The sequence below is a fragment of the Calypte anna genome, chromosome 8, assembly GCF_003957555.1.
Source record: "Calypte anna isolate BGI_N300 chromosome 8, bCalAnn1_v1.p, whole genome shotgun sequence".
Taxonomy (NCBI): domain Eukaryota; kingdom Metazoa; phylum Chordata; class Aves; order Apodiformes; family Trochilidae; genus Calypte; species Calypte anna.
This window is the reverse complement of record NC_044254.1, coordinates 769,663-795,727: the sequence shown is the minus strand read 5'-3', so window position 1 is coordinate 795,727 and position 26,065 is coordinate 769,663. Positions and strand designations below refer to the sequence as shown.

Below are 26,065 nucleotides of genomic sequence, written 5' to 3'. Positions count from 1 at the left end.
TGAGGCCTTAGCAGAGCACTTTAAGCATTTAGACAGAAGTATTCCCTCCTTTCCAAAAAACCACACACCAACCAAAACCTGCACGATGCTATCAAGAAAATTAGGGCTAACAGTGCCCTCTTGAGGGAACTGGAGCTGTGTCTCCTTGGCAAAGCCACCTCCTCCCTTTCCTGCTATTCAGCCCCCCCACTGCCTTGCCATATGGCTCAAGAGCAGTGGAAGTTCCTGAAAAGCAGCAGTAGACTCACACCTAGGAACCAGTTCTTTCTAGGTACAAGAGAGGTTTGGTTGTTTCCTTCCTAGGCCTTTCAGGCACAAAGACAGACCCTCTGAAGGCAAGAGTCTGTTGGAAAGACATAGAACTGTCTCTGGAAATGAGAAGTTTTGTTTCTTCCTGAATTCCAGCCTGTTGTTTTACCCAACAGCATTTACCTACAAGCCAACATTTTCAACTTGCAACATAAGAAGCCCTTGGGAGAGCAGGGAGGGAAGAGACACTAGAGAAATAGGGTTAAATATCCTTGTATCTGCTATTTTTAAAATTAACATTTTATTTCTGCAAATAAGAAAGCTGTGGCAAACTGAATGCCATGACAAGTTGAGATACAAAACACTTATCTGTGTAATTGCTTTTTATAGGACTAAACACCCAAACAGAAGCTTCCTAAGAAACACTGATGAGGGTTCACTACCCCAGAGAGCAGAAACAATGAGTCCAAGCAGCTACAGGTCCTGTGCTGTTGACTGAAGTGAGAGCCCTGGGTGTTGACAGGCACCAAGATTCATGATGAGAGTAAACTGGCATTTCCATGGATTCTACTGCTCCATCAGGATTTAATCCTCACAGAACCATGGCAGTAGAACAGCCCAAAGCTTGCAGACCAGTTCCTGCAAAAAGCAGGTTTGTATAATGCCATACAACTTGGAATTAGCCAGACTTGCACTATTACCACTAACATCAGGTTCTGAAGCAATCCAAACAGGCTGAGCCAAGGGCTTCCTTACCACACTGCTGGCCTCAAACCATCAGGATCTGACTAGAAAGGTAAATGAGTGACTCCTGGTTCCTGAAACAGCTGGATTTTGCCTGGAATAATTATCCATCCCATGCAAAGGGCAGGCTCCTGAACACAGGGGGCTACACATCATGAAAATGGAATACAAGTGAAGACAGGCCTAGGAACTACTCCCAGCAGTCTGTACTGCAAGCAGTCCCTTCTTCAGCTCAGCAATTTTATCTTCTCTTGAGGCTGCATAACTCTTTGCTGTCTTAATGAGAGAGTCATGGTGTTTCTCCAGGGCAGCCCTCAGATTCAGGTAGATTTCCTACAGAGGAGATAAAAGGGAAAAAGCACCATCAGCAAACTTCATGTTTGTGCTCTAAAAGGATGCCAAGTGATTTGAAAAGGTACCTTTGTCCTGAGTTTAAGTACCAGCATTCAAAGAACACAAGAGAGTTACAAAACAGCACAAGAACAAGAGCAGCCACAAACAGAACCCAAATATTCTGATTCTGGTGTAACTCCAGTGGTCACAACACTGGGGCAAACACTGCCCTGCTCTATGTTCACTCGTGGCACCAAGTGGAGCAACAAGCAGCAAGTGCTCTCCCTCCCAACATTCACCTCCTTGCTTTTGTGGCAATTAAGTGTTACTTTATCTACATAGCCCAAGTTAAAAACCAGTTTTGAGAACACCAAGCAAGATTCCTTCAGGAAAAGCCTCACCTTAGCTTTCATCTCTTCTTTTTCAGCATTCTCATGCAGCTGCTGAATTTTGAACCTTGTCTGTTGGATTTCCTTGTGAATGGCTGTGACTTTATCATACACAGCACCCCTCTTCTCCTGAACTTTGTTACAATATCTAAAGGTGGGAGAGAAAAAAAAAAGTTATTTAGCCATTTGAGCAGTTCCAGACTAAACTCAGCCCCACCACACACCAATTAGACCTTCTCTAATTCACCAAAAACTCCTGTTTTCAGGCCAAGGTTACCTTGCTTCCCCTCGTGCTTAAAGCTCCTAATTTTATCACTTTAAGGAAGTGATAAAACATTAAAAACAATTAAACAGCAATTTTTAACACAAAGGAGCATTAGATTGTATTATTTTCATTCTTTATTGGAAGGAAAATGAGCTTTTAATGCCTCTCCCTTAGCTAGAACAATACACCAAATGAGGAGCCAAGGAAGCCTGGGAGTCCTGCTGCCACCCAAGCCTTAGCAGCAGAACCAAACCTTGGCTGACTCTCAGCTCTGTGCAGAAAAGCTCCATTCCATCACAGCTCATCTGCCCAGCCAATCATTTCCTGGATTACAAGCTAAATAAATACAAGCTCTTCTACACTTGTAACCCTGCAGTGAAGCCACAGCCTCAGAATGCAGGGGTTTGCTGCTGCAGGAGTGCCTGCTGTGCTGCAAACACTGCTCTGCAGCTTGCCTTCAGCATGCAGGAGGAAGGAAGATGGGCTGAGAGGCTTTGATCAAATGACACTTTTCCTTTTGTTTTAGAAGCATCATGTCAGGATAATACTCCTCTGAGATACCAGCCCTATTTCCCCATGGGTCTTGAACATCTTTGATAATGAGCAAAAGTGGCAAGGGAAATTATGAAAAATTCATGAAAGGCAAATGGGGCTTTGTTGAAGTCTGATAAGTTGGAAAATTATCCCAATGTGACATTCTCTTTAAGAAGATAAAAGAATCAAGAATAAGCATTATAAATTAAATTAGTGCTCCAATAAAAGAATTGCTGTCAAGTCACATTGCAATTATTGATTTGAGACCCTAAATCCCTGCCTGCAGCATCAGTGGTCTTCATACAAATCTATCCCACATCACTCGTTCTCTTCCTCCTGCTCAGCTCAGTGTTTGTAGCAGACACAAACTTTGGGAGCAGATAACAGAGACATAAAGTAGCACCAGGCAGAAATCTCAGCTCATCCATACTCAAACACAGTCTGCTTGTACTGCTCAACATCTTCACGTTTCTTTGTGATCTTGATGTCAGCTGTAGACAGCTTCTCATGCTTGGCAGTGACCAGTCTCTTCAAGGAGACTTCATCTGTCTTCCACTTTTGCAGCTCAATCTGAGCACCCTCATACTGGTCCTCCAGATGTCTGACCTGGGGTATGTCAGAAGTATTGAAAGAAGTTAAATTAGGAGGGGGGAAAACTTGGAACAACATAAACTGTTCATTTATGAATAACCAGCTTCCTGCTTCTTAAAGATCTGATTGCCAACTAATTGTCCCAGTTAAATCCCAGTTCCCCAGTCTTTATCTGATTTTAAATACATCCATGGACTAGATCCCAGGCCCTGGAATGATTTTGGTGTGACAAAAATTTAATCAGGGAAAATCTGACTTAGAAATATTAAGACTGAAGTTAAAGGCACTTCAGATATGACTCTTCTTGAAGCAGTCATTTCTCTGCTCTTAGTCTCTGCTCCCTAGGCAGAAAAAAAAAATGGATCTCACTTTTCTTCTTTCATCATTTCCTACCAACAACCCCAAGAGAGTTCAAACTATTTCAGGTCAGGTTTCTATGGCAACAAAGGCTTTGACTATTAGAATTGGTCAACAAGACATTAACCACTGGCATGCAGCAAAGCAGCAGTCATGGTTTACTGGTGTTTTTAGGAATAAGATTGAAGTTACCCACATTCTCTCTTTTGGGGACAGAAGAAAGGAACTTGCAGAACAGACAGGTACTGATGACTGCCTGCTTTGCTTAGACATTCAGTTTTCCCTATAATGTGAATAACACAAACCTCTGATAATACACTGGCCAGTCTCTCCACATTTGCTCCTTGTCTTTCCATCTTCTTTTGATACAACTGCACCTCCAGTTGGCATGAAGGCAGAACCTCAACCAGGTCTCTGTAGCCTTCATATTTCTCAATAACTTCTTGCTTTAAAGAGAAACTAATATTACTAAACCAGCTTGGAAGTTCAGCAGTTATTTTGCACAGTAGTAATGCACACTGGCTTTTGTATAATTTTTTTGTTTAACATACCCTGGAATTAATGTTCAGTAGTGACTGAAGTGAGATCTTTGATTTGTAGTAAAAGCATTTATTTGGAAAAGCATAAGAAAAGTAACATGCAATTGTTTCCACTAATTATCTAGCTTGTTGTAAGAGCTTTCAGGACAGAAAAGCAAAGAAATTTTATGTGGGTAAAACAGGAGTTATCTAAAGCATGAAAACAAACAAAGAGATGTCTGAAATTACAGCAATAAAGTTTATACAACAACACCTAGGAAGACAGCTACCCAAGCTTCACTGCTGCATGAGTCATAAGGAACTACAAACATTTAAAGTCATTACTACTAAAAAAACCAAAAAGCTAGGAGGGGAACTCAGTGGAACCCACCTTCAGTATGCTGTGAATTTGTCATTTCATTTCAGACTAAACCACTGTTCTGTTGGTTTTTTTACTACAAGAATAAAGTCATTCAAAAAGGAGCTCTAGGTGATGAGAGTTCAGTAAAAAAGATGTGAAAAAAACCCATGTCCTCCTCGTGTGGCCAGAGGAAAACCTCACCTTGGATTTCTTCAGTTTCTTGACAGTCTCTTTCATCAGTTCCATGTAATTTTTTAATTCCTCTGGACTCTCCACAATTTTTGATTTCAGCTGCTCCTGTTCTTCTTTCAAAGTAGCCATTGTCACTTTAAGCTCATTCTAGTTAACAAGACAAAGACATTTTCAATATTATCAGTTAAGTGAACAAAAAGGAACTGTGTGGAATGGCTTGCCAGGATCTACAGAGGCTCTTTCCTCTCTTGTAAGTCATTCCTCATCAGAAAGTTTGCTGTAAAAAGAAATTCTTCTGAACATCATTAACATCCAGATCAGAGCAGTTCAGAGTCCATTTTGCCCCCTGAGCACACAAAGTCCAATACTAAGCCACAAGCACAGCATTTAAGGTACTGCACAAAAAGCCTGCCAGCTGATGCCTGTTCAGAACCCCTTGGCTAGAAGTCCAGGTGTCTCACCTTGAACAGATCAGCTTCTGGAACACAGACAGCTTCACACTGCAGAAATGTGTATTTAAAGTTAAAGCTTTCATGAGGTGGAAAAAACTTAAGCTAAATCAGTTTTTTTAAAAACTAATAATCAGCACCTGAACATTACCTAGCTCCAAGAATGGATGATGTATGAGTTGATCTGAGTTGCAAGTTCCAGCCCACACAGAGGTACTTACCAGCTTTCTGGTACTCTCTGCAATATCTGACTTCTTCTGGGAAATCACTTCTTGCAAAGCTGTCTGAAAAAACAGGAGTAGCAAATTTTAAATAAGCATCTCTACAACTGCTGCCTCCTTTGCCTATCAGCTCTGGCTACAACAGAAATCCTGTTTATGGTTTCTGGAGTGCCATTAACTAACAGACAAAATCGCAGTGTGTGAGTAAAAGAGAGGGAAGGAAGATGTTGCAACAGTCACTGGGAACACCAGAGAGCACCAGCGAGCAGTAGGAACAGGGATAAGAGATGGACAATCTGTTTTATTGCTAGTTTTACAGCAGAAGCATCATGAAAAAAACCTGAATTAATACAAAGTCCCCAATAACATAAGTCATAGACATGGTTAATAGTATTAATAGCAGAGACTTGACTTAAAATTAAATAAACCTATAGATTTATTTTCCAAAACAGGTGAAAAGGTTACCTATGAGATGTTAGAGGCAAGTTGTCATTGCTGGAAAGTTACCCCTGCAATCAAGCCTAATCTTTTTGCCATGCACTCCCTTGGGTGACCCCTGAGAGGCCTCATTTCCTGCCACACCCCACCTCCAGTTCCCCAAATCTGGAGAATTCTTGTGGAAAACAAAGCAAAAATCCAACAGGGAACCACACACCACACTTCCAAACAATGACAGAGGTCTCTCCCAAGTCATTGCAGCAATGTAGTGCAGAGAGAAAGATGAACACACTTCCCAAGTGCCCAATGAAGTCTGGTTTCAAGGAGGCTTTGTATTCCTTACACTGACAGGAAAACCTGACCCCAGGGCTGGCAAGATGTTGTGGTGCAATGAGCTTTGGTTTCAACAGGAAACTCCCTGTAAGTGGTGGTGAAGGGAGAGGTGCAGAAGCAGAGAGCAGGACTGCAGAGGGGATACCTGCTTGCGGCGGTAGTCCTGCCTCAGGACCTGCTCCAGCTCTCGGATGGTTGCTGTCAGCTGCTTCACCTCTGCCTGGTGCTCAACTGGAACTGTGCTAAGCACACACAAAAGAATATTGAACAGTTTCAGCATCATCAGTCAGGTCAACAGAGTGCAGTAGATAAAACAATCACCCTCTCAAAAGAGCTCACAAGCAGTAACTTCAGCAAGCAGGGCAAGACACTCTCCAAGTAACATCTTGTTCTTCTCTGCTTTTCTGTTTTGTAGCTGAAGCAGAAAATTATTTTGGCAAGAAGGGGCATGAGCATAACAGATGACTAAGCTTAGAGAGCATGTAAGGCAAAACAGAAACCACCAAGAGAACAAAGGCAACACTTTTCCTAATTTCCAACCTAAAATGTCCCCTGGCACAGCTTGAGGCCATTTCCTCTGCTTCTCTCTCTTGTTTCTTGGGAGAAAGTCAGAGCTCTCCTCACTCCAACCCCCATTCAGGGAGTGAGGTGTCCCATGAGCCTCCTTATCTCCAGACTAAATACCCCAGCTCCCTCAGACATTCCTTGTCACATTTGTGCCTTCCCCAGCCTCACTCCTCTGGACACACTGCAGTCCTTGTGGTGAGAGGCCTAAAACTGAGCCCAGGATTTGAGGTGTGGCCTCACCAGAGCCAAGTACCAGCAGAGCAATCCCTGTCCTGGTCCTGCTGGCCACATCACTGCTCATACAAGCCAGGATGCTCTTTGCCTTCTTGGCCATCTGGGCTTACACTCAGACACCTCCAGGTCCTTTCCCTCTGCACAGCTTCCAGCCACTCTTCCCAAGCCTGGAGTGTTGCATGGGTTGGTTGTGACCCAAATGCAGGCCCCAACACTTGATCTTGTTGAATCCCACACAGCTGGGCTCAGCCCACTGCCCCAGCCTGTCCAGATGATGTGCACTGAGCAGGACAAGCCAAGAGGTGCCTCTCAGGTGCTCACTGCTCACACTCACTTCAGTTTCTCCAGCTTCAGTACTGCCTCCCGATTTGCTGCCTCCAGCTGCTGGTGTTTCTCCATAGCTGATTTCTGCAAATTACAGATTCAAAGATTTACTTTTTCTTAATTTAACAGAATATGGTTTCACTCTTGACTCCTATTAGAGCCCTTCTCATTGTTACTTCAGAGGAAATCCACCACCTCTGAATTACTGGGGTACTCAGAAGAGCAGCCACCTACAGTCCCAGCTTGAGCCCAGAACTGTTACATCTGTCTTCTCAAAATTAGCAGGTATTTGTTTTTCTAAACTACCAAACAAGTTAGTGGAAAAAAACTTCACATAGCCAAATAACTTGGTCATATTCATAGAGAAACTTTAAGATATTGTCAAGCTCATCCACTCTTCTCAGCTGACGTTTCCTTAAGGAGCTTACAGAGGTTTTTCTTAAGCCATTTCCAGTAGCTGTGTGTGCTTATAACATGTAACAGCTGTACAGATTTTACATAACATTGAGCTGCTACCTTCCCATATTCCTTGGCTACCTTTAAGATTCCAACGTGTTATTTAGACACAGAGTTAAAAAACCCCAGCCCCCAGTTCTAGGTTAATACTAATTACCCTTCAGCAGTTATCTGGACTAACAGAGCCCCCAGCCTTACATAGCTCAGCTGTAACTCCAGGTAGACCTCCCGACGGAGCTCTCTGAAGTTGACAAAGTTGAGGATGCCACTCAGGAACCGGATTGTCCTCTTGGTTTCTGGAACAGGAATTGGAAGCCATCTCTACCCTGCTTTCCATAAGCACAGGGACAGCAAGGGCCAGGAGGGGAGCTGGAAGCCAGGGACAGTTCTCCACCTCAGATGCCCAGCTGGTTGTGCCAACTGAGAAGCAGCACCCCGAGAGTGAGAGCCAGAAGCCCAGGGAAAAGAAGGATTAGAGGGAATTGCTTACTTGGGTTTAGGACATCAGCAATCTGGAAGTCAGGGACGCGGCAGACTGGAAGCAAGCGCTCCCTGCAAGGAGAAGGAGACACAGACTGAGGGGCAGCCACCACTGCTCAGCCTTCCTGCTCCTCACACCCACAGGCAAGGAGATCTCATCCTTTCACCCCACAGCATGCACACAACAAGGATGAGACAGCAGTAAATCAGGAGAAGAACAGAGCAGGACACAACACACAGACCAGCATGGAGCAATCTGTGTTCTTACAGCACCTGCAGGTGTGTTTAGAGGCAACACCCCAGCCTGAAAAACACCTCTCAGCTTCATTAGGAAACCTGTACAATTAACTGTGGGTCAGCTCCCCCCTTAGAGATGGAGTGAATCTTAAAACTCTAAAATTCACCTTATTGCAATAGAGATACCTACAGAGAATTCAGACAGGCAATAAGTGCCTGAGAGAACTTCTGGGTGTAATGCTGACCCTTTCAAAGCACAGATCTGCACTCCATTTGGGTGAGGATTACTAATTTAACACATTTATTTTCCCAATGTAACTGCCAGCTGAGGATTCTACTTTGTTACTGCTGTCCCCTGTTCCTCTGCAGGTTTCTCTCTGCCCAGAGGCAGCAAGCAGAGGAACCACCATCAGACAGCAGGCATGAAGTCCCAGTGCTGCTAGAAAATTGGACCTCTAAAAGGAACAGAACTGAACACAGGAAACATTTTCCACTTACATGTGAATATACAAGTTACAAACAGGTAGGAAGCCTTCATATATCTGTGGGTACATGATGTCAACGTTGACTGGCATCTGAAGAGGAAAGGGAGTCAGTCCATAAGCAGCTCATACAGAAATGCACAGGTTTGTTTCCACAACATCAATAACCCAGGTAGGTTGAACTCCCTGAGGATGATCTCCCCAGCCACAGAGAACACCAGTTAGAGGCTGAAGAACTCCATCCAGTTACTCAGCAGACTCTGGGGTGTCAGTTTTGGCTGCTCAAATTATAAAAAGGTAATACCAGCTGAAGTCCCACCATCACAAACTCTGGAATTCAATCTAAAGCCTCTGATTTAATTTGTTCAAAACTGGTGTGTGACATTACACACCTAACACCACAGAACTGTTTAAGCACCCTGAAATCCCCACCCTCCAGAGGTTTGAGAAGAAGCCAGAAGGAGAAGGCAGTGGTACACTGTCAGCTTTTCTGATATTTAAAACCTGGCAATACAGTACCCCAGCTGATGTGAGATCCTGGGTTAACCTGCACACATCTGAGCTCCCTTGCAGTTTATCCAGACCCAGCACAACATTATTTATTCTCCCTTTCCAGAATCAGTTCTTATCTGAGACAGAAGGTAACTTAAGTGTTGGTCAGCAAGGTATCAGTTAATACCCAGCTGCACTTTCAGTTAATGGAGATAATCAGACATTAAAAGCAACATTTGCTTTGCTTCTGGGCCAGCCTAACACCTAAGCAGGGAGCACAGAGTTGCCCCCTGAACACAAATGCCCATGGTGTACCCCATCTCACACCAGAGTTTCCTGCAACAGGGGCAGAATTTTCAAGCTCCCACCCATGCAATTACAGCTTGCAGAAGGGTAAGCTGCTTGCCACTTGCTAGTGAGAAAGAGAGGGAGATACTTCAGCATTTAGCTGCTTCATGTTTTTAATCCTCTCCCTGTCAGCAGACATACCATGTAGAAATGCTCCAGACGGATCCCATAGACCTTCTGCAGGATCCTCATGTAAATCATGTGTAAAACCTCAAGCTGCAGGAAGGAATCAGAATGCATTATGAATCCAGCACTGAGACACCAAGACTGACAAGTTCCACTTTCCAGTAGTTGGCAGGTGAAGGGTTGCCAGCTTCTAAAACAATATCACAGAAATCACAAAGTTAGGGGTGGGAAGGGACCTTGGGAGATCATCCAGTCCAATTAAAAGAAACAACAACCAGCTCAGACAACTGCAGCCTCACTGACACAGCTGTGCAGTGGTGTTAATCACATTGCTGCTCACATAGTCTGAAACCAAGCAACATGAAAAAAAAATGCAGAAAACCCATAGCACAAATTGCCCTTGGTCACATTATTAAAACAGAGGGTGAGAACACCTACAAACCAAACAATTCTTCCTTTACAACACCAATTCACAAGCAGTTTAAACCTTAAAAGCAATCATCCTATCGTTCCCTTAACACCTGTCAGCCTCCTCCTCCAGCAGGCACAGACACTCACACTGCAGCACAGGGAACCAGACTGAGGCATCCATTAAAGATTAAAGCCACTTCTGTAGCTGAGGACACTTCAAGCCTACAGTAACATTAAAGGTCAGGCATGGAGAAGGAAAGGAAAAAAACAGGGTGGAGCAAGGAGAGGAGTTTTTTACAGGATTAGTTTAAAAGAATTGGTTGATCAACTAAGCTGTGGAAACTGACACTCTGTGGCTAGTTTAATCTTGTTCCCACAGAACCAAAAGAGACAGATGGTGTAATGTCATATTTGTCTGTTTATAGAATCACAGAATGGGTTGGGTTGGAAGGGACCTTAAAGCTCATCCATTCCCAACCCCCTGCATGGGCAGGGACCCCTCCCACAGCCCAGGGTGCTCCAACCCCATCCAACCTGGGCTGAGACACTGCCAGGGATGGGGCAGCCACAGCTTCCTTGGAAAACCTGTTCCAGTGTCTCACCATCCTCAAATTAAAGAATTTCTTCCCCATGTCCAACCTCAATCTCCCCTCTCCAAGTTTTAACCCATTTCCCTTCTCCTCTCCCTACCCCCCATGTCCAAAGCCCTCCCCCAGCTTTCTTGTAGCCCCTTCAGATACTGGAAGGTTGCTCTGAGCTCACCTCATAAACAAACCCACTCCTTCCTGGTGAGGCTCAAGCAAGCTTCTCTCAAAAGGAAAAGAGGGGAAGCTCTGGGTTTAACCCTGCAGCTCCTACGAGCCTCATGTGCCACACACAGAGGTACTGGCGGCACTCAGGAGGCTCTGCCTTGCACCAGAGGCCCAACAACCGGAGGGAGCCATCCCCTACCAAACCAACTGCCCTGCAAGAAAACCGCAAGAAAACCGCAGAGCCCCTCCTGAGGGCTCCCAGGGCATTCCCCGACGCCGCCACCTCAGCCTGCAGCCTACCCCTCACACACACCCCCAGCTGCTTCACGCACCTTGGGGGTGCCGAACACGTCGCCCTTCACCAGATTCCGGGCCTCGGCGCCGGCCAGGACGTGGCTGCGGAGGTAGCTGATGATATCGTCGGGGCTGTATCGGGGGAAGGTCATGGTCTCCATGGCTGCGCTCCCTCCCGCGGTCTCTCCCGCACTCCCTCCCCGCACCCCGCCTGCCGCCGTTTGAATCCGGCGCGCACCGCCTCCCGCCCCGCCCCTGGCCAATCCGCGGCCGCCTCTAAGGAAAAGGGGCGGGGCTTGTTGGGACGGGGCACACACACACCCCCCTGCGCGAGGCGACCGTTGGCCGTTAGGGGCGGGGCTGCCTCCTGAGGCACCGGGGGAGGAGCGGGAGCGGCAGGGATCAGGGAGCAGGGGCAGGGAGCAGGAGCAGGGCGGGCAGAGAGGCGGGGAGTGAGTTGAAGACACAGTCACTTCAGATCAGCCCCACTAATCCTTGAGAAGTGGCAGCAGGGCTGGTTTTCCACATGGTGTTTCAGTCTAGATGCTGCTTTTCTGAAGTGCAATAAAGCTACAAGAGAAGAAGACTCCCTGTGCTCCAATTTCCCTCCCCATGCCACCTCACTACCTCCGCGTTTCTCCTTCCCCTGGGACTCAGGACACTGCCAGAGTGTTTGTTTGGGAGGGAACAAGAGAGATGCTCAGCATTCACACCCACCCTTTAGCACAGAGGACAGGGGCAGTGCAGGGCCTGTCACAGGCACAGCCCAAACCATGGCAGAGGCCCCAGCACTCTGCTGGATGAGTTCACCCAGCCCTCCCTGGCCAAAGAGCCCAGCAGAGCTGCTTGGGACCAGCCCAGATTGCCCAGGGAACCCGAGAACTTTGTGCTATGGCAAGGCAGTCCCTGAGCAAAGGGATTAAACCCGGGAGTCCCACGCTGCCCCTTGCTTCCCCACTACACCAGCCACGGAGGAGCTGGAGGGTGCCCAGAGAAGGGCCAGGAGGGTGCTCAGAGGGCTGGAGCAGCTCTGCTGGGACAGCACTGAGAGAGCTGGGGTGGTTCAGGCTGGAGAAGGCTCTGAGGAGACCTCATTGTGGCCTTGTAGTGTCTGAAGGGGCTACAGGAAAGCTGGGGAGGGACTTGAGGATGTCAGGACATGGGGGAATGGATTCAAACTAGAGGAGGGGAGGTTTAGGTTGGATGTTAGGAAGAAGTTCTTCCCCATGAGGGTGGTGAGAGCCTGGCACAGGTTGTCCAGAGAGGTGGTGGAAGCCCCATCCATCCCTGGAAGTTTTTAGGGCCAGGCTGGATGGGGCTCTGAGCAACCTGAGGTGGTGGGAGGGGTCCCTGCACATGGCAGGGGAGTGGGACTGGGGGGTCTTAAAGGCCCCTTCCAACCCTGACAGTTCTGTGGGTCACACAAGACCCTGGTATCACTGACACGGGGAAGTGCCAGGAGAAGGATGTGCTCACAGGAATGGGTGCAGGAAGCCCCCGCGTGGAACGCTGCCTCCCTCAGCCCACAGACACCAAGGGAAGGGCGAAGGTGTCGGGAATCGCGATACAAACACAGCCCTGCGGGGCAGCGCTGCGGGAGCTGGAACCCGCCTGAGGGCAGAGCAGGGGCTGCTCAGCACCCACACGCACAGACACAACCGCACAGACCCCCCCGAGCCCCCGGAACCGGTGCCGGGGTCACCTCCCCGCACACGCTCCCTTCCCCCGGACGTCTCTCCCGAGCTCCACCCCGCCGGGGTCCCGCCTGCGGGCGGTACCGGGGGCAGAGCCGGTTCCGCTCCGTCCCGGGGTGCTCCGAGCCGCTCCGGAGGGTGAGTGCGGGCCTGGGGCTGCGGGGATGGACCCTCGGGAGGGAGCGGGGAGGTGGCGGGGCTTGCGAAGCCAGTGCTCCCAACGCCATTATCGCGACAGAGGGTACAGGAGATGTCGGGAGAGCCGCGACCTCCTCCCTGCCCTCCCCTTTGTCCCCCCGGAGCGGGCCGGGCCGGGCAGCTGAGCCCTGGAGCGGGGACAAAAGGCTGTCCGTGCTCCTGAGCTGCCTGAGCTCCTCTCTGGTGTCCCCGTGGGGCTCCACGCGTGGGGCTGCAGAAGGAGACTCACTCATCTCTGCTGACTCACAGCAATCAGAGCACCCCCGGCAGCGGTTCTGCTGTGCCCTGCTCCAGAACCTCACGGCCTTGTGGCCCCAGCCCGAAGCGTTTGCTGCACGGAAGGTCTGCATTCAGTCTGGTAGAGCCCGGAGAGCTGCCTGACCGCCAGCAGAGTCCTTCAGCTGCGGGGAAAGGTTGGGGAAAGGCACCGGAATCCGGAAACAGCCGCAGAGCTGCCATGGGGGAGAGGAGGGAGGTCCCGTGGATGTTGAATGCTTTGTGGGGCTCCGGTAGAGTTTTGTACCCGCAGCTTTACAAAACACCTCACGGGATTTGCTTTGACCCAGTTGTGCTCTTTGCTGCTGCCATAAAACCTTGGGTTGTAACTCAGCACTGTGAAGATAAAGTGCACATCCCAGTCCTTGCTGGCAGGCTGGGCTCACCAACCCTGTGACTTACAGGGGAACTGTGACCACCAGCCTGCCCTGCTGGGGGGGAGTGGGTTGTATTTTCAGTGTCTTACCTGTCAGGTACATGTAAGTACAGCTGACATTTCTTAATTAACTGAGGTTTTGAATGTTCTTACTGATAACTGCTTGCCAAACCTCAGCTGGGCAAGGCAAGCTGTTACCTTCACCTTGCTCCCTTTGCAAATGAGAAATCAAAGCCTCTGGTCCCTGAAGATCCCTTGTGAGGATCCTCTTGCAATAGGTTCTGGTTCTGTGATGTGGCCCATTTTCCCCTGCACTGACAGCACAGGAGACACCTAAACCCTGCTACATCCTGGGGGCACCAGATGGGGTTTGGTTTAGAGAGGGAATGGGCTCAGTGCTGGAGCGAGGTCTCTTCTGCTGTGCTGATTCGTGTAGCAATGTATTGGGTCACTGAGACACCATCTGAGGGTTGGGATTGTGCAAGAAACCCAGTGTCAGATGATTAGGGGGAAGGGCCCTGGTGCAGGAAGGGTGGCAGAGGCCTCGGGGTTGAGGGCTGGTGGCAGGTCTGGCAGACAGGGAGCAGGAAAGAGGGAGAAGGATGCAACACAACCTTGTGCTGGATACACCCTCCTGGTTGTGCCTCCATCTCAGTCCTGGGCGAGGGAGCACAGAACCATTAAATGAGAACAATAGTCATGTAGCAATGGCCAACTCACCAATTCTCCCATTTTTCAGCCAGTCCCCATGCTGGAAAGCCTTGGGTCCATGCTCAGCAACTCTTACAAACACATCTCTGCATGCAGTGAGCTGCCACTCCTGCAGTCACACCCTGGAATAGAATACTTCTGGTTGGAAAAGCCCTTTAGGATCATAAAGTCCCACTGTTAGCCCAGCACTGCCAAGGCCACCACTGCCCCGTGTCCCTCAGCACCACATCTCCAGGGCTTTTAAATCCCTCCAGGGATGGGGACTCCACCACTGCCCAGGGCCTGACAACCCTGTGGGTGAAAACATTGTTCTGAATATCCCATCCACACCTCCCCTGCACACCTTGAGGCCATTTCCTCTTGTCCTGTCAGTAACAGGCTCTCCTTCCCTGCCAGCTCCAGGATGGCAGTTCTCTCCAAGGAATATGGCTACGTCATCCTGACAGGAGCTGCCAGCTTCATCCTGGTCATGCACCTGGCAGTGAAGGTGGCCAAGGCCCGCAGGACCTACAAGGTGGAGGTGAGTGCTGAGGGACTGGGAAAGTCAAAGCTGGTCTTGCAGACAAGCCAGCTGACACCCTGCTCAGTTTTGGGTGACTTCCTGATATTTCCTGCCCCGCCACCTGGGTGTGGGAGGGATGGAGCAGGCAGCACAGCAGAGCTTGGGCTTTGGCAGATCAGGGGCTTGGCCCCAGCTAGCTGACAGCTCCAGGCTTTGAGCCTGGGAACACTGATGGGCAAAAGAAACCACAGAGACCCCTGCCCTGCACAGGCAGCCAGGGTGGTGGTGAGGGGAAAAGGGATCCTGGTGGATCAAAAGTGACAGGAGGGCTTCTGGAGCTCAGGCTGAGCTTGTGAGCCCTACCCAAGACGTGTTTAAGGTGACCTTCTCTTGGCATCCAGGGAGGAGCCTTTGAGCTGGGTCGGGGTGAAGCTTTTGGAGGCTGCTGAGGCTGCCTGGGGAGGGGGGCTGCAGGGCATGCTCCTGGGGAGCTCCAGAGCCCAGCCTCCCCTTGCTCAGGTTTTGCTGCTGGTTTATTTCTTTGGCAGTACCCAACCATGTACAGCACAGACCCTGAGCACGGGCACATCTTCAACTGCATCCAGCGTGCACACCAGAACACGTGAGTACAGCCTGAGTACAGCCTGAGTACAGCCTGAAAATACCCAGGGATGTGGGGCAGGGCAGCTGGAGACACTTCTGCCACTGCTTGGGCACCTTAGCACCCGAGGGCAACACCCATCCATGGAATGCTCAGCAGTAGTGCCCTGCCTGGCTCCTTACCATGTCTCTAACCACAGGACAGGGCTCTGAAGCAGCTCCTCTTCCCCTGTGCCTGGCTCTGCCTCCATGGCTGCCCCTGAGGACACTGAAGTCTTGTTTCCAGGAGGGTCTGTCTGGGGATTGCTCCTCTCCTGCATTGCCCAGATCTCCCCCGTGCACCGTGCTGCAGGAGTCCATCAGGGGGGTGCTGGAGGAACAGCAGCTCCTGGGCTGGCTGCTGGCAAGTGGGATTTAGCAGTGGTTTAGGTACTGACCTGAAAGCTCAGGTGGTGTTTCCTCCATCTGTGGCCACAGCACTGAGCATGGATGCTCTCAGCAGTCAGGCCTAGCAGAGCCCTTGGCAGGGGGTGCTCACAGCTTCTGCATTTCTGGAGTTTCCTCGTTGTCAGCAACTGGAGCACAAACACAACCTCCTCCCTTTTGTTGCAGCCTGGAAGTTTACCCTGCCTTCCTCTTCTTCTTGGGCACCAGTGGGATCTACCACCCGGTAAGTCTCAGCCCAGCAGAGCTGCAGGGGTTGGAACTCTGGTCTGGGGGGGCAGGAGGCCCAGCAACTGCTTCCCCAGCCACATCCCTCTTCTAAAAATGTGGTGGCAGAAGGAATCTGATGAATGAAATAAGATTCAGCACCTACCGTGCCTTAAACCATTTCTTGCTTGGGAGGAGCTGTGCTGCAGAGGAGCAGGGCCACTTCCCTGAAGCCTGGCTGCTCTGAGAGCACACACAAGGTCTCCAGAACCTTGAACCCTTGTTTCTCTGCAGCGTGTTGCCACAGGGCTTGGTCTCACCTGGATCCTTGGGAGAATCCTCTACGCCTATGGCTACTACACAGGAGGTGGGTGCCTGGGACCTGGGCTCAGGGCTCTGTCCTCCAGCTGACACCCAGCAGGCAGCACAGAGCTCCCAGCCAGGGTGTGCTGAGAATGGTGCAGGTCCCAGGCTGCTGACTGCAGGTGATTCCTGCTGCTGGAAGAGCAGTAATTGAGGAGCAGCACAGAGCAGTGCCTGCTCCCTGCCTGCAGATTTACCTTTAGTTCCTGCTCTCCCCAGTTTTCAGGATAGGCTCAGTCTCTCAGGGCTGCTGAACTGACAAACGTGTCTCTTTTTTCCCAGAGCCCAAAAACAGAAGCAGAGGAGCCATTGGTTCAGTTGCCCTTCTGGGGCTGGTGGGCACAGGAGTGTATTCAGCTTGCCAGCACCTTGGCTGGACCTGCCAGGACCAGCTGGTGGCTGCCTGAGACACTAAAGGGATTGCTGGTTTGTTTTCTTTTAGAGCATTTCATTTCCTGGTGTTTTGTTTTGCTTTGTTTTCCCTCATTCAATAAAATGAAGTTGTCAGCTCTGTGTTTTCATTCTAAAGCTAGGGAGGGTTTCCTTAAGAAGCTTTGCTACAACAGCTCTGGTTTTGTGAGCACTACAGGAATCTGCTCAGCAGGCAGAGCTGTCCTGGCTTTTGTTTTATGTGATCAAGAAGCCATCTCCCAGCCAGCTTAACCCATGCAGCAGCACCAGCACTGTTTCTGGACCCCTTAACACTTCACTCTGCAGTAAGACCTTTGGAACAGTTAGTGTTTATTTGATTGTTACACAAACATAGGCAATCTTTTAAAGTTGTTAAGTTGCTTCATCGTGTATACAAAGAAGGGTAGGTGTGTGGGAAGGAAGTCAAACAGACTAAAGAGCAGCAGGACCCTGTTCTGTTCTGTTCTGTAGCTCAGTGCCACTGTGGTGCTGTGGAGCCATGCCCAGCCCAGGCAGCAGCAGCTCACCCTGCCCACAATGCTGTGTCTCACCTTGGGAGTACAGTACAGTACAGGTAGGAAAAAAATATAAATCTTGTGTTTACAGGGGGACTAGAGGGAATAAACCATCCTACTCTTAAGGCTTTTATGTAGTCAGGGAATAGACAGAGCCTACAGCTCCAGGGTCTGAGGGATTCTGTGTGCACTGAGTGTGGTCATACCTGGTAAGAAGCCAAAACTGAAGGTGACTGAGGATGGAAGGTTCAAGGCACACAGCAGGGAAGCAGCTCCTGGTAACAGCCATAGAGGTGCAGAAGCTGCTCAGGAAAGCCAAATTGCTGCTGAACTCTGAGGTTCCCACCCTCCAGCAGCTGGGGCAGAGCCTGAGCCCTGTGTGTGCATTCCCCTTGCAGGAGCAAGGTGCCCAAACGCTGTCTCAGCTACACTCCCCTCCCCAGGCACTTACAATTTTAGGCCACTTTATTGCTGTGTGCATGATCCACACCTCTGGCTCCCTGGAGCAGGTCCCAGAGCCACTAAAAGACAGACTCCACATCACCCATCTCCACACAGACAGTCTTCAGCTGGGAGTAGCACTCCAGGGCTGCCCTCCCATTCTCTCTGCCAAACCCTGCAGGGACAAACCAGGAGTGAGGAGACAGCTCCAGGCAGTGCCAGGCACCACACACACACACATCCCCTGGGACCCCACCTCACTGTGCCAGGGACAAGTCCAGCAGAGCTCACCTGATGCCTTGAACCCTCCAAAAGGCAGCTCCACGGGGCTGACGTTGTAGTTGTTAATGAAGCACATCCCAGCCTTCAGAGCAGCCACCACCCTGTGAGCCTTCTGGATATCCCTGCAGGAACAGGGCAATGCAGCTGGGTCCCTTCCCACCCCCTGCTCCCCTGCCATCTGACACCCCCTGGGGAAGGGCCAGCAGCCTCAGGTGGGTTTATAGCCCAGTCTGCCTTATCTGTGTCCCTGCCTGCTCAGAGGATGCAGCAACTATTTCCGTGGGTACTCCAACCCACACTTGATTTGGGAGGCAGGACAAGGCCAGCAGCACAGCAGCCTCCAGCAGGAGAGGTGCTGCCCATCAGGCTCCTGCTGCAGGCAGGCAGGCAGCAGCCCAAGTGCCAGCTGCAAGGAGTCTGTAACCCTGCAGGAAAAACTGAGGAGATGTGCAGGCAAAATTCCCTTTGGGCAACCCCTTGCTCCAGCTTTTCTAGAAGAGGATATCCATGCCCATGCTGGGAGCATCAGGTTGCTGCAGTATTCCCCTTCTCCTCCCCTCCCTGTTCCCACACCACTCTGCCCTACCTGGTGAAGACACCACCTGCCAGCCCAAATTTGGTGTTGTTGGCTCTCTCCACCACCTCGTCCTCCGTGTCAAATGGCAGGATAGACATGACAGGCCCAAAGATCTCCTCCTTCACACAGGTCATGTCATCCCTGCAGTCCCCTGGAAGCATGGCAGGACAGATGTGCTTCAGGAGGCAGCCAGCACCGCAGCCTCAGCACCCCACACACCCCCCTGGCATCCCCCAGCCTGACCAGCAGAGGAGCAAAGCCCACCCTGCACCTCAAGGCTGCAAGGGCACCAAGTGCACGTCCCCTGCCAGCCCTTCCCAGCAGCTGTGTCTCTGGATGGGGTTCCCGAGGGGCTCAGCTCCCTCCAGCTCCCCACACATCCACACCATGGGCATGCAGAGGGGTTACACTGAACACAGCAGCTCCCAGAGGAAACTCAGCAACATCCCAGGAGAGGCCACAGCACCAGGCACTGGAAAGCCCATGGCAGGCACTGGAAAGCCCATGGCAGGCACTGGAAAGCCCATGGCAGGCACTGGAAGGCTCATGACAGGCACTGGAAAGCCCATGCCAGGCACTGGAAGGCCCCTGGCAGGCACTGGAAGGCCCCTGGCAGGCACTGGAAGGCCCCTGGCAGGCACTGGAAGGCTCATGGCAGGCACTGGAAGGCTCATGGCAGGCACTGGAAGGCTCATACCTAGCACACAGGGCTGCATGTAGAAGCCATTCTTCAGCTTGGGGTCATCTGGCACGTAGAGATCCCCCCCACACAGCACCTTTGCACCCTGAAAAAGAGCCAAGTGGAGGTGGGGAGGCAGTCCAGGGGCACCCTGCCTGACCAGTACTCCTGCTGGGTTTATAGTTCAGTGGGACAACCCATGGCTGTGAGCTCCCTGGTGTGTCTGCAGGTGAGGAGTGCTCAGTGACAGATCAGGGTCAGGGTGGGCTCAGCCTCGATGTCCCCACAGCTCTGGTTTGGGGTGCAAAGTGCCACAAGAGCCAGAGCAGGCTGGAGGGAAGCAATCAGAACTAGGAGCAGATCCTCAGCTGGCATCACGTTAACTTCCAGCCCTTCACATGGGGTGAATTCCCTCATTACTAAGTCAGTCAGTGCTTGGCACAACACCTCCACCAAATGTCCAGCTCTGGGGAGAGGGAAGGACTTCTCTGCTTACCCACATCTCCTTCCATGTTCTGTTTCCAAACCCTCATCTAGCCCTCCTGGCTTTCACTCAGTTCCCCTGCTCCAGTGCATCCCCAGATCAGCTCTTTATATACCTAGCTAGTTATATACCTATTTATATACCTGGCACTGACACTTAAAACACCTTTACATTACAAATTGGGAGGAAAAAAAAAACCCAAACCAAACCAGAAAGGGCAGGGAGATGTTATTGCTGTCACACAGCCCATAAATTTGGCTTGGATCCTTAGTGGCTCCTGCAACCAACAGAACTGGTCCCCAAGCCACGTTACAGCCCATGCCCAGTGTCACCACACCTCAGAAGTAGCCCCAGACATGATGGTTGCTCCCAGTTTACACCCTGCCCTGCTGGGGGTGACACAGACATGTCAGCTGGTTCAGAGATGTGCACTGGGTCATTTGTAACCCAGTAACCCCAAAGAGCTCCACTGGGAAGGTGTGGGGCAGGAGGAAGGCAGCTGCCAGACCCTGTATCAGGAGGCAGAGACATTTCAGGGCTGTCAGCAGCAGCACCACAACCTCACCTGCTCCTTTGCCTGCTTGATGAAGGCCTGGACACGATCCAGATGGGGTCGGTTGATGAGGGCTCCCATCCTGGTGTCTTCCAGAAGTGGGTCCCCAATTTTGATTTTCTGGGTGCGTTTCACCACCTCCTTTGTGAAGGCATCCAGGATCTGCCTCTCCACAAACACACGGGTGCCATTGCAGCACACCTGGGGTGCAGGAGAGGCTGCTCAGCACCAGGCACGTGGCACTCCCCAGCACCTCCCTGCTGGGGACCTGCTCAGAGGCTCTCTCAGGAAAGCCCCCCCACAGCTGCCAGAACAGCTCAGGGGGGACAAGGATCAGAGCACCCTGCTGCTCACCCCTGCACTGAACAACCCCTGCTGGACACAGTGCTACTGAGGCAGCCAGGTGGCAAGAAAGCATCAGGTCACTTGATGACAAGCATCAAGAACTTGGGCAGCTTGTTGAAAACCAGTTTGCCAGCAGGATTACAGAAAACCTGCAGCACCCGTGGGGATCCCAAACCTGGGGCAGGGAAAGCACAGGGACCTGGAAGCTGCTGCCCCTCCAGAGGAGACCAGCACAGCTGGAGCTCCAAACTGGAGCTCAGGGCAGAGGAGCTGCTGCTCTGAGCTGGGTCCCAGGAGCTAAGGAGGCTCCCTCCAGTTTTGGGAAGGACAGGGCACCAGCACAGACATGCTCCACTGGGATGCCCTGAGCTGGCTTTGGCCTGGGTGTCCCCTTCTGACTCCTTGTGACACTTGCACAGGGACATTCCTGGGGAGGTAGGAGCTCACTCACCAGCTGACTCTGCAAAGCCACCAGCTGGCTCTGCTGCCCCCATCCCAAACCATGCCCACCACACTGGGGGATGGATGCCCCCCACTTACACACCTCTCCCTGTGTCAGGAAGTTTGCCATGAGGGCTCCTTTCACAGCATTGTCAAAGTCACAGTCAGAAAAGATGATAAGGGGTGACTTGCCCCCCAGCTCCAGGGTGACTGGTTTGATCCCTTTGGATGCCATCTCCATGATCTGAGAGAAACAAGGACAGAAGAGACAAGTGAGCCACTGGTAAGTGGGAGCCAGGCAGAGGGAGGTGACAGGCACCCAAGAGAGGAGCTCCTGGGGTTCCTGGTTGGGTTTGGTGCAGCCTGGGACCAGTCTCCAAAGGTTTGGGGTTGGTTTTTTTTAAAGTTCAAAGCAACAAACCCCGAGGAGGCATTTTGCAGGAAAACTCATGCCCAGCAATAGGCCCAGGGGACAGCTGGGGCCACATCCCTGTCACTGCACCCCAGAGGTACACACCCTTAAGGAGAGTGCAAGGGGCAACATTTCCCCTCTTTCAAATCAGAGTTTATCTTTTCAAGCCTTTCGAGGGACTTTTGACTTTTTCAAAGAATGAATTGGAGGTGAGAAATTAACAGAAATTGGTCTGCTGCTTGAAACCAGCAGCCTGTGTGGTGCTGCACCCACCTACTCACTGCCAGCAACACTCACATGTTCTCTCAGGGCTCTGCACACCCCCTTCCCCACACTTCAGCAGCTCAGAGACTTCACTGCAGCCCAGGAATGAACAGCTGAGGATGCCCCAGGGGCTCCTCTCAAAGGGCTGACTGCCCAAGCTTGTGCCCAGTCAGCTAACTGGAGTCCCAGTATAACCCTGCACCTGCAGGCTCCTTGCTCCACCCCCCAAGCAGAAATCCTGCCTGACACTTCATCTTTACAAGCCTCAGGCACCACAGCTGAAGGAGGCACCAAACATCCCCAGGCAGGCTGGCACCACAGACCCCCTGTGCCCCTGGGGAAGCCTTTACCTTGATGCCAGTCGGCACACTGCCAGTGAAGGAGATTTTGGCCACGTCAGGGTGATGGCAGAGCAACTGGCCTGTGGCTGCCCCCCCCTGCACCACGTTGAAGAGCCCTGGGGGCACACCAGCCTCTGTGAAGATCTCTGCCAACCTCACCACCGAGATGGGGGTGAAGGGAGAGGGCTTGAAGACCATGGCATTGCCTAAGAGAACCCAGACAGAGGCAAGGTGGGGTTAACAGCCAGACTGCTTCAGGGAAAGAGAACAAAACCAAAGCAAACAAAAGAACCCCATGCACAAGGAGCTTGTCTCAACACATCCCAGAAGATGTCCCCTCAAGAGAGGGGGGAAAAAAAAACTGAGCTGAAGACTGCAGCCAGTGGAAGGGAGGAGCTGCACCTTCCTGCTGGGAAGGGCTGGAGGGGATGGTGCTGCTGCTGGTCCTACACTGCAGACATCTCCAGAGACCTTCCTTCCTCAGCTGGTACCCAAAGCCAAGCCACCAGCCTTTTCCTGACACACTCCCACCCTCTTGGCACCTGTGGTGTTTCCATCTCTATCTCCATACCCTTCAAGCCAGTGTCACAGCCTGGAGGCTCTGCTGAGCCTTCAACACCTCCTTCAAGGGAGCCCTAGACCCTGTTCCCCAAACCACTCCCTGAGGAATCATTTGGCTTTAAAGAGCAGCTTGCACAGGCTCCATTACCACAAGCTAAGGCTGGGGCAGCTTTCCAGCAGGCAGTCTGGAAAGGGTAATTCCAGGCTCCAATCCCAACACACACCCCGAAGGGCTCTCTCCGGGTGTACCCAAAGGATCCTCCAGGCAGCTGGATGTATTCACCTGCAGAGAGGAAAAACAGGCAGAGGTAAGGAGAGCAAACCCTTTACCATCTTCCCAGAGCCTTGGGGAGCAGATCTGACTTTGCTGGGGAGGTGCCACCCAGCTTTTACCCCAGCAAGCTCACAGGAGGTGTACAAGTGCTCACAGAGCATGGCAGGGATCTCTGAAAATCCTTCCAAGACCTTCAGAAAAGGGACAAGTCCATCTCTTGGAGAAAGCAGCAGCAGAGGTGCCATGGAAGCTCTCAAGGGACACAACAAAAGAGAGTAAAGAGGGAAGTGCCATAACCTCACCAGCCAGAGCCCCTGCCAGCCCTGCGTAGTACTCCAGGCACTGCCAGGATATCTCGATGTCCACTCTGGCCTCAAAGATGGATTTCCCATTGTTGATGGTTTCCAGGGTGGCAATTTCATCTCTCTGCTCCTGTGAGAGGCAGGGGACAGTGACAACGTGTTAAGAGCAGCCTGCAGCACAGCTCCACAAGGGGACAGCTGCTTCCCAAGCAGGCAAGTCCCAGGCAGGGCCCTGCACACAGGAGGACAGGCTCTGCCCTGACAAGCTGACACATCCACAAGCTGCAGCCCTGCTTCCTATTGATCATGTCCCAGGGGTGGCTGGGCTGGAACCAGGGGTAGGGGGATGTCAGACAGACAGACAGACAGACAGACACTGGGCTTCACTGCTGGCCCACTCTTGCTGAACACTCCTGCTTATCTAAAGATGAACCCAGATCAAACCTCAGCTTAGGATCTGCCTGGGAAACAGAATTGACAGCCCTGGAACAGGAGAAGCTGCAGACAGTGAGATCAGAGGGGAACCAGAGGACCTGGTGAAGGATTCACAGCCTTTAGCAGGCCATCTCCCAGGCAGAAACATCCCCCTGCTGCAGAACACCAAGTCTGGCAGAAGGAACACAATTTCCTCCTCACCCAGACACACTGGGGACAGGAGGTCTGGTTTCTCACAGATCTGTGTCCCAGTGGAGATCACACTGATTTCCAAGCACACACAATCTTCCAAATGAGTCTGTGACAGAACAAGCTTATCTGTGTCCTCTCTCCCTCCCCCATGTGCATTATCTGCTGCCTGAGATAAACCCCAGCATTCCTACATTGCTTTAGTTGCCCAAACAAGACAAACTCCAGCCACAGGACAAGCTGAAAGTTGCACAACGTGACAGTGACACCGTGCAGCCAGGCTGGGTCCTGGTGAAAAGGAGCACGAGTGCTTCAAGGTCTCAGCTGGATGGCCTCAGCTTTGTGCCTTCTAACAAAACCAAACAAAGAGGGCAACACACTGGCCTTGAGTCAAAGCCCTGCCCAAGGCAACCAACTCCCTGCTCTGCTCAGAGGTGGGATTTGACTCCTGCAATCCTCCTGGAGCAGCTGGAAGCCCAGCTGGAAGCCACATTCACCCCAAGAAAGCTGAGAGACAGAACCCCCCCTCCCAAAGGGGGGTGTGAGCCCCAGCACGCACCCGGATGATCCTGGCAGCCTCCAGCAGCACCCTGCTCCTCTCCATGCCCGACAGCTGGCTCCAGGTGTGGAAAGCAGCCTTGGCACTCTGCACTGCCAGATCCACCTCCTGCTCCCCAGAGCTCTGCACCTTGCTTATCACACGGCCTGGGAACAGGGAAAGCAGCAGACTCAGGAAAGGGGCACAAAAGGACAGGATCTTGCATCAAACCCCAAAGGCTTCGGGCCAGGCACCCAGGCTCTGAGCTTCACACCCTGGCTCCCACTGGAACTGCAACCACAGATGGTTTGTTGGGAATGGGCTGGGCAGGACTCAGAGATGTCCCCCCAGCCTCACTCTGGTTACTCATTAGCTCCAACTGTTACAAAATCCCTCTGTTTCCCAGAGCCTGTTACACTTTTACCAGCCTCAGGACTCGGCAGCACATTCCTCAGCACAGTCAAACACTGGAATTTCCTGGAATGCTTCACCTGGAATCCAGAAACCTCTGACTTAAAAAACCCCCAGTTATTTTGGAAACGTTTAAACCTTCTCCTTTGCCAACACCAAGCACCACTCCATTTTCTGTTTGTTTGTCTGACTGAGACTCAAGAACTGTTCTCTGCTAAAAGACTGGTTACAGACCTGCACTGCAGGAGGCAACACACAACACCTGGGTGCCCGGGGTGAAACTGGGTGAATATGTGTGCTCAGGGTGCAGCTGGGTGCTCGGGGTGAAGCTGGGTGCAGCTGGGAGCTCAGGGTGAAGCTGGGTGCTCAGGGTGAAGCTGGATGCTCGGGGTGAAGCTGGGAGCTCGGGGTGAAGCTGGGAGCTCGGGGTGAAGCTGGGAGCTCGGGGTGCAGCTGGGAGCTCGGGGTGCAGCTGGGAGCTCGGGGTGCAGCTGGGTGCCTGGGATGCATCTGGGTGCTCGGGGTGCAGCTGGGTGCCCGGGGTGAAGCTGGGTGCAGCTGGGTGCCCGGGCAGGGTCCAGGGAGGCCGTGTCAGGCACCGAGGGCTCAGGGAACACGTCCGGGAGCAGCCCCGCGTCTGTACCCCCGGGGCGGTGCCAGTACCGGTGCCGGTACCGGTGCCGGTCCCGTCGGTACCTGTGGCCGGTTCGTACACGTCCTCGGCGGGTCCGCAGCCATCGGCGGGCAGGACGCGGGCAGCCCCGCGGTAGTTGAGGGGCTGCTGGGTGCTGAAGGTGCCGGTGAGGCTGCTCATGGCGAGTCCGGGCTGCAGGCTGCAGAGGAGGTTGGGCAGCCGGAACCGGGACTGCATGCGGTGTGCCAGGGAACGCCCAAGGCACCGGAACCAGAACCGGAGCCGCTGCCGCGGGGCCCGCCCCGCACTGAGGACTCCGCTCCCCCGGGGCCCGCCCCGCACTGACCCCGGCCCTGGCGCTCCCTGGCGGAGAGGAGGACAAAAGCCGCGCGGTTCGGTTGGGTTCAGTTGGGTTCGGTTCCTTTTGT

The 26,065-nt window shown here is 51.9% G+C and overlaps 3 protein-coding genes across 5 annotated transcripts; 1 reads left to right on the top strand and 2 right to left on the bottom strand.

Moving 5' to 3' along the window:
• Nucleotides 1-599: 599 nt before the first annotated feature.
• Nucleotides 600-11,338, bottom strand: NUF2 (NUF2 component of NDC80 kinetochore complex). The gene is made up of 13 exons (XM_008499905.2): nucleotides 11,216-11,338; nucleotides 9,736-9,810; nucleotides 8,771-8,847; nucleotides 8,046-8,107; nucleotides 7,754-7,851; nucleotides 7,110-7,183; nucleotides 6,120-6,216; nucleotides 5,204-5,266; nucleotides 4,543-4,680; nucleotides 3,768-3,908; nucleotides 2,945-3,120; nucleotides 1,728-1,863; nucleotides 600-1,326 (listed from the first exon to the last, which is right to left on the bottom strand). Exons 1-13 carry the CDS (start codon nucleotides 11,336-11,338, stop codon nucleotides 1,177-1,179), a joined length of 1,410 nt encoding a protein of 469 aa, XP_008498127.1. The 3' UTR covers nucleotides 600-1,176.
• Nucleotides 11,339-12,900: 1,562 nt separating this feature from the next.
• On the top strand, nucleotides 12,901-17,055 carry MGST3 (microsomal glutathione S-transferase 3). 3 transcript variants are annotated; one of them, XM_030455060.1, is made up of 7 exons: nucleotides 12,905-13,009; nucleotides 13,319-13,482; nucleotides 14,829-14,952; nucleotides 15,483-15,556; nucleotides 16,147-16,204; nucleotides 16,480-16,552; nucleotides 16,831-17,055. In XM_030455060.1, the coding sequence occupies exons 3-7, from the start codon at nucleotides 14,836-14,838 to the stop codon at nucleotides 16,953-16,955; spliced, it is 447 nt and encodes a 148-aa protein (XP_030310920.1). In that variant the 5' UTR covers nucleotides 12,905-13,009; nucleotides 13,319-13,482; nucleotides 14,829-14,835; the 3' UTR covers nucleotides 16,956-17,055. The 3 variants fall into 3 exon arrangements, with proteins under 3 accessions (XP_008498128.1, XP_030310920.1, XP_030310921.1); XM_008499906.2 differs by lacking the exon at nucleotides 13,319-13,482 and having other exon boundaries at nucleotides 12,901-13,009; XM_030455061.1 differs by lacking the exon at nucleotides 13,319-13,482 and having other exon boundaries at nucleotides 12,907-13,009; nucleotides 14,805-14,952.
• Nucleotides 17,056-17,269: 214 nt separating this feature from the next.
• ALDH9A1 (aldehyde dehydrogenase 9 family member A1) lies at nucleotides 17,270-25,958 on the bottom strand. Its single transcript, XM_008499914.2, has 11 exons — nucleotides 25,700-25,958; nucleotides 24,614-24,759; nucleotides 23,431-23,560; nucleotides 23,003-23,137; nucleotides 22,303-22,499; nucleotides 21,380-21,520; nucleotides 20,503-20,691; nucleotides 19,472-19,559; nucleotides 18,784-18,925; nucleotides 18,207-18,319; nucleotides 17,270-18,090 (listed from the first exon to the last, which is right to left on the bottom strand). Exons 1-11 carry the CDS (start codon nucleotides 25,872-25,874, stop codon nucleotides 17,996-17,998), a joined length of 1,551 nt encoding a protein of 516 aa, XP_008498136.2. The 5' UTR covers nucleotides 25,875-25,958; the 3' UTR covers nucleotides 17,270-17,995.
• Between the last annotated feature and the right edge of the window lie 107 nt (nucleotides 25,959-26,065).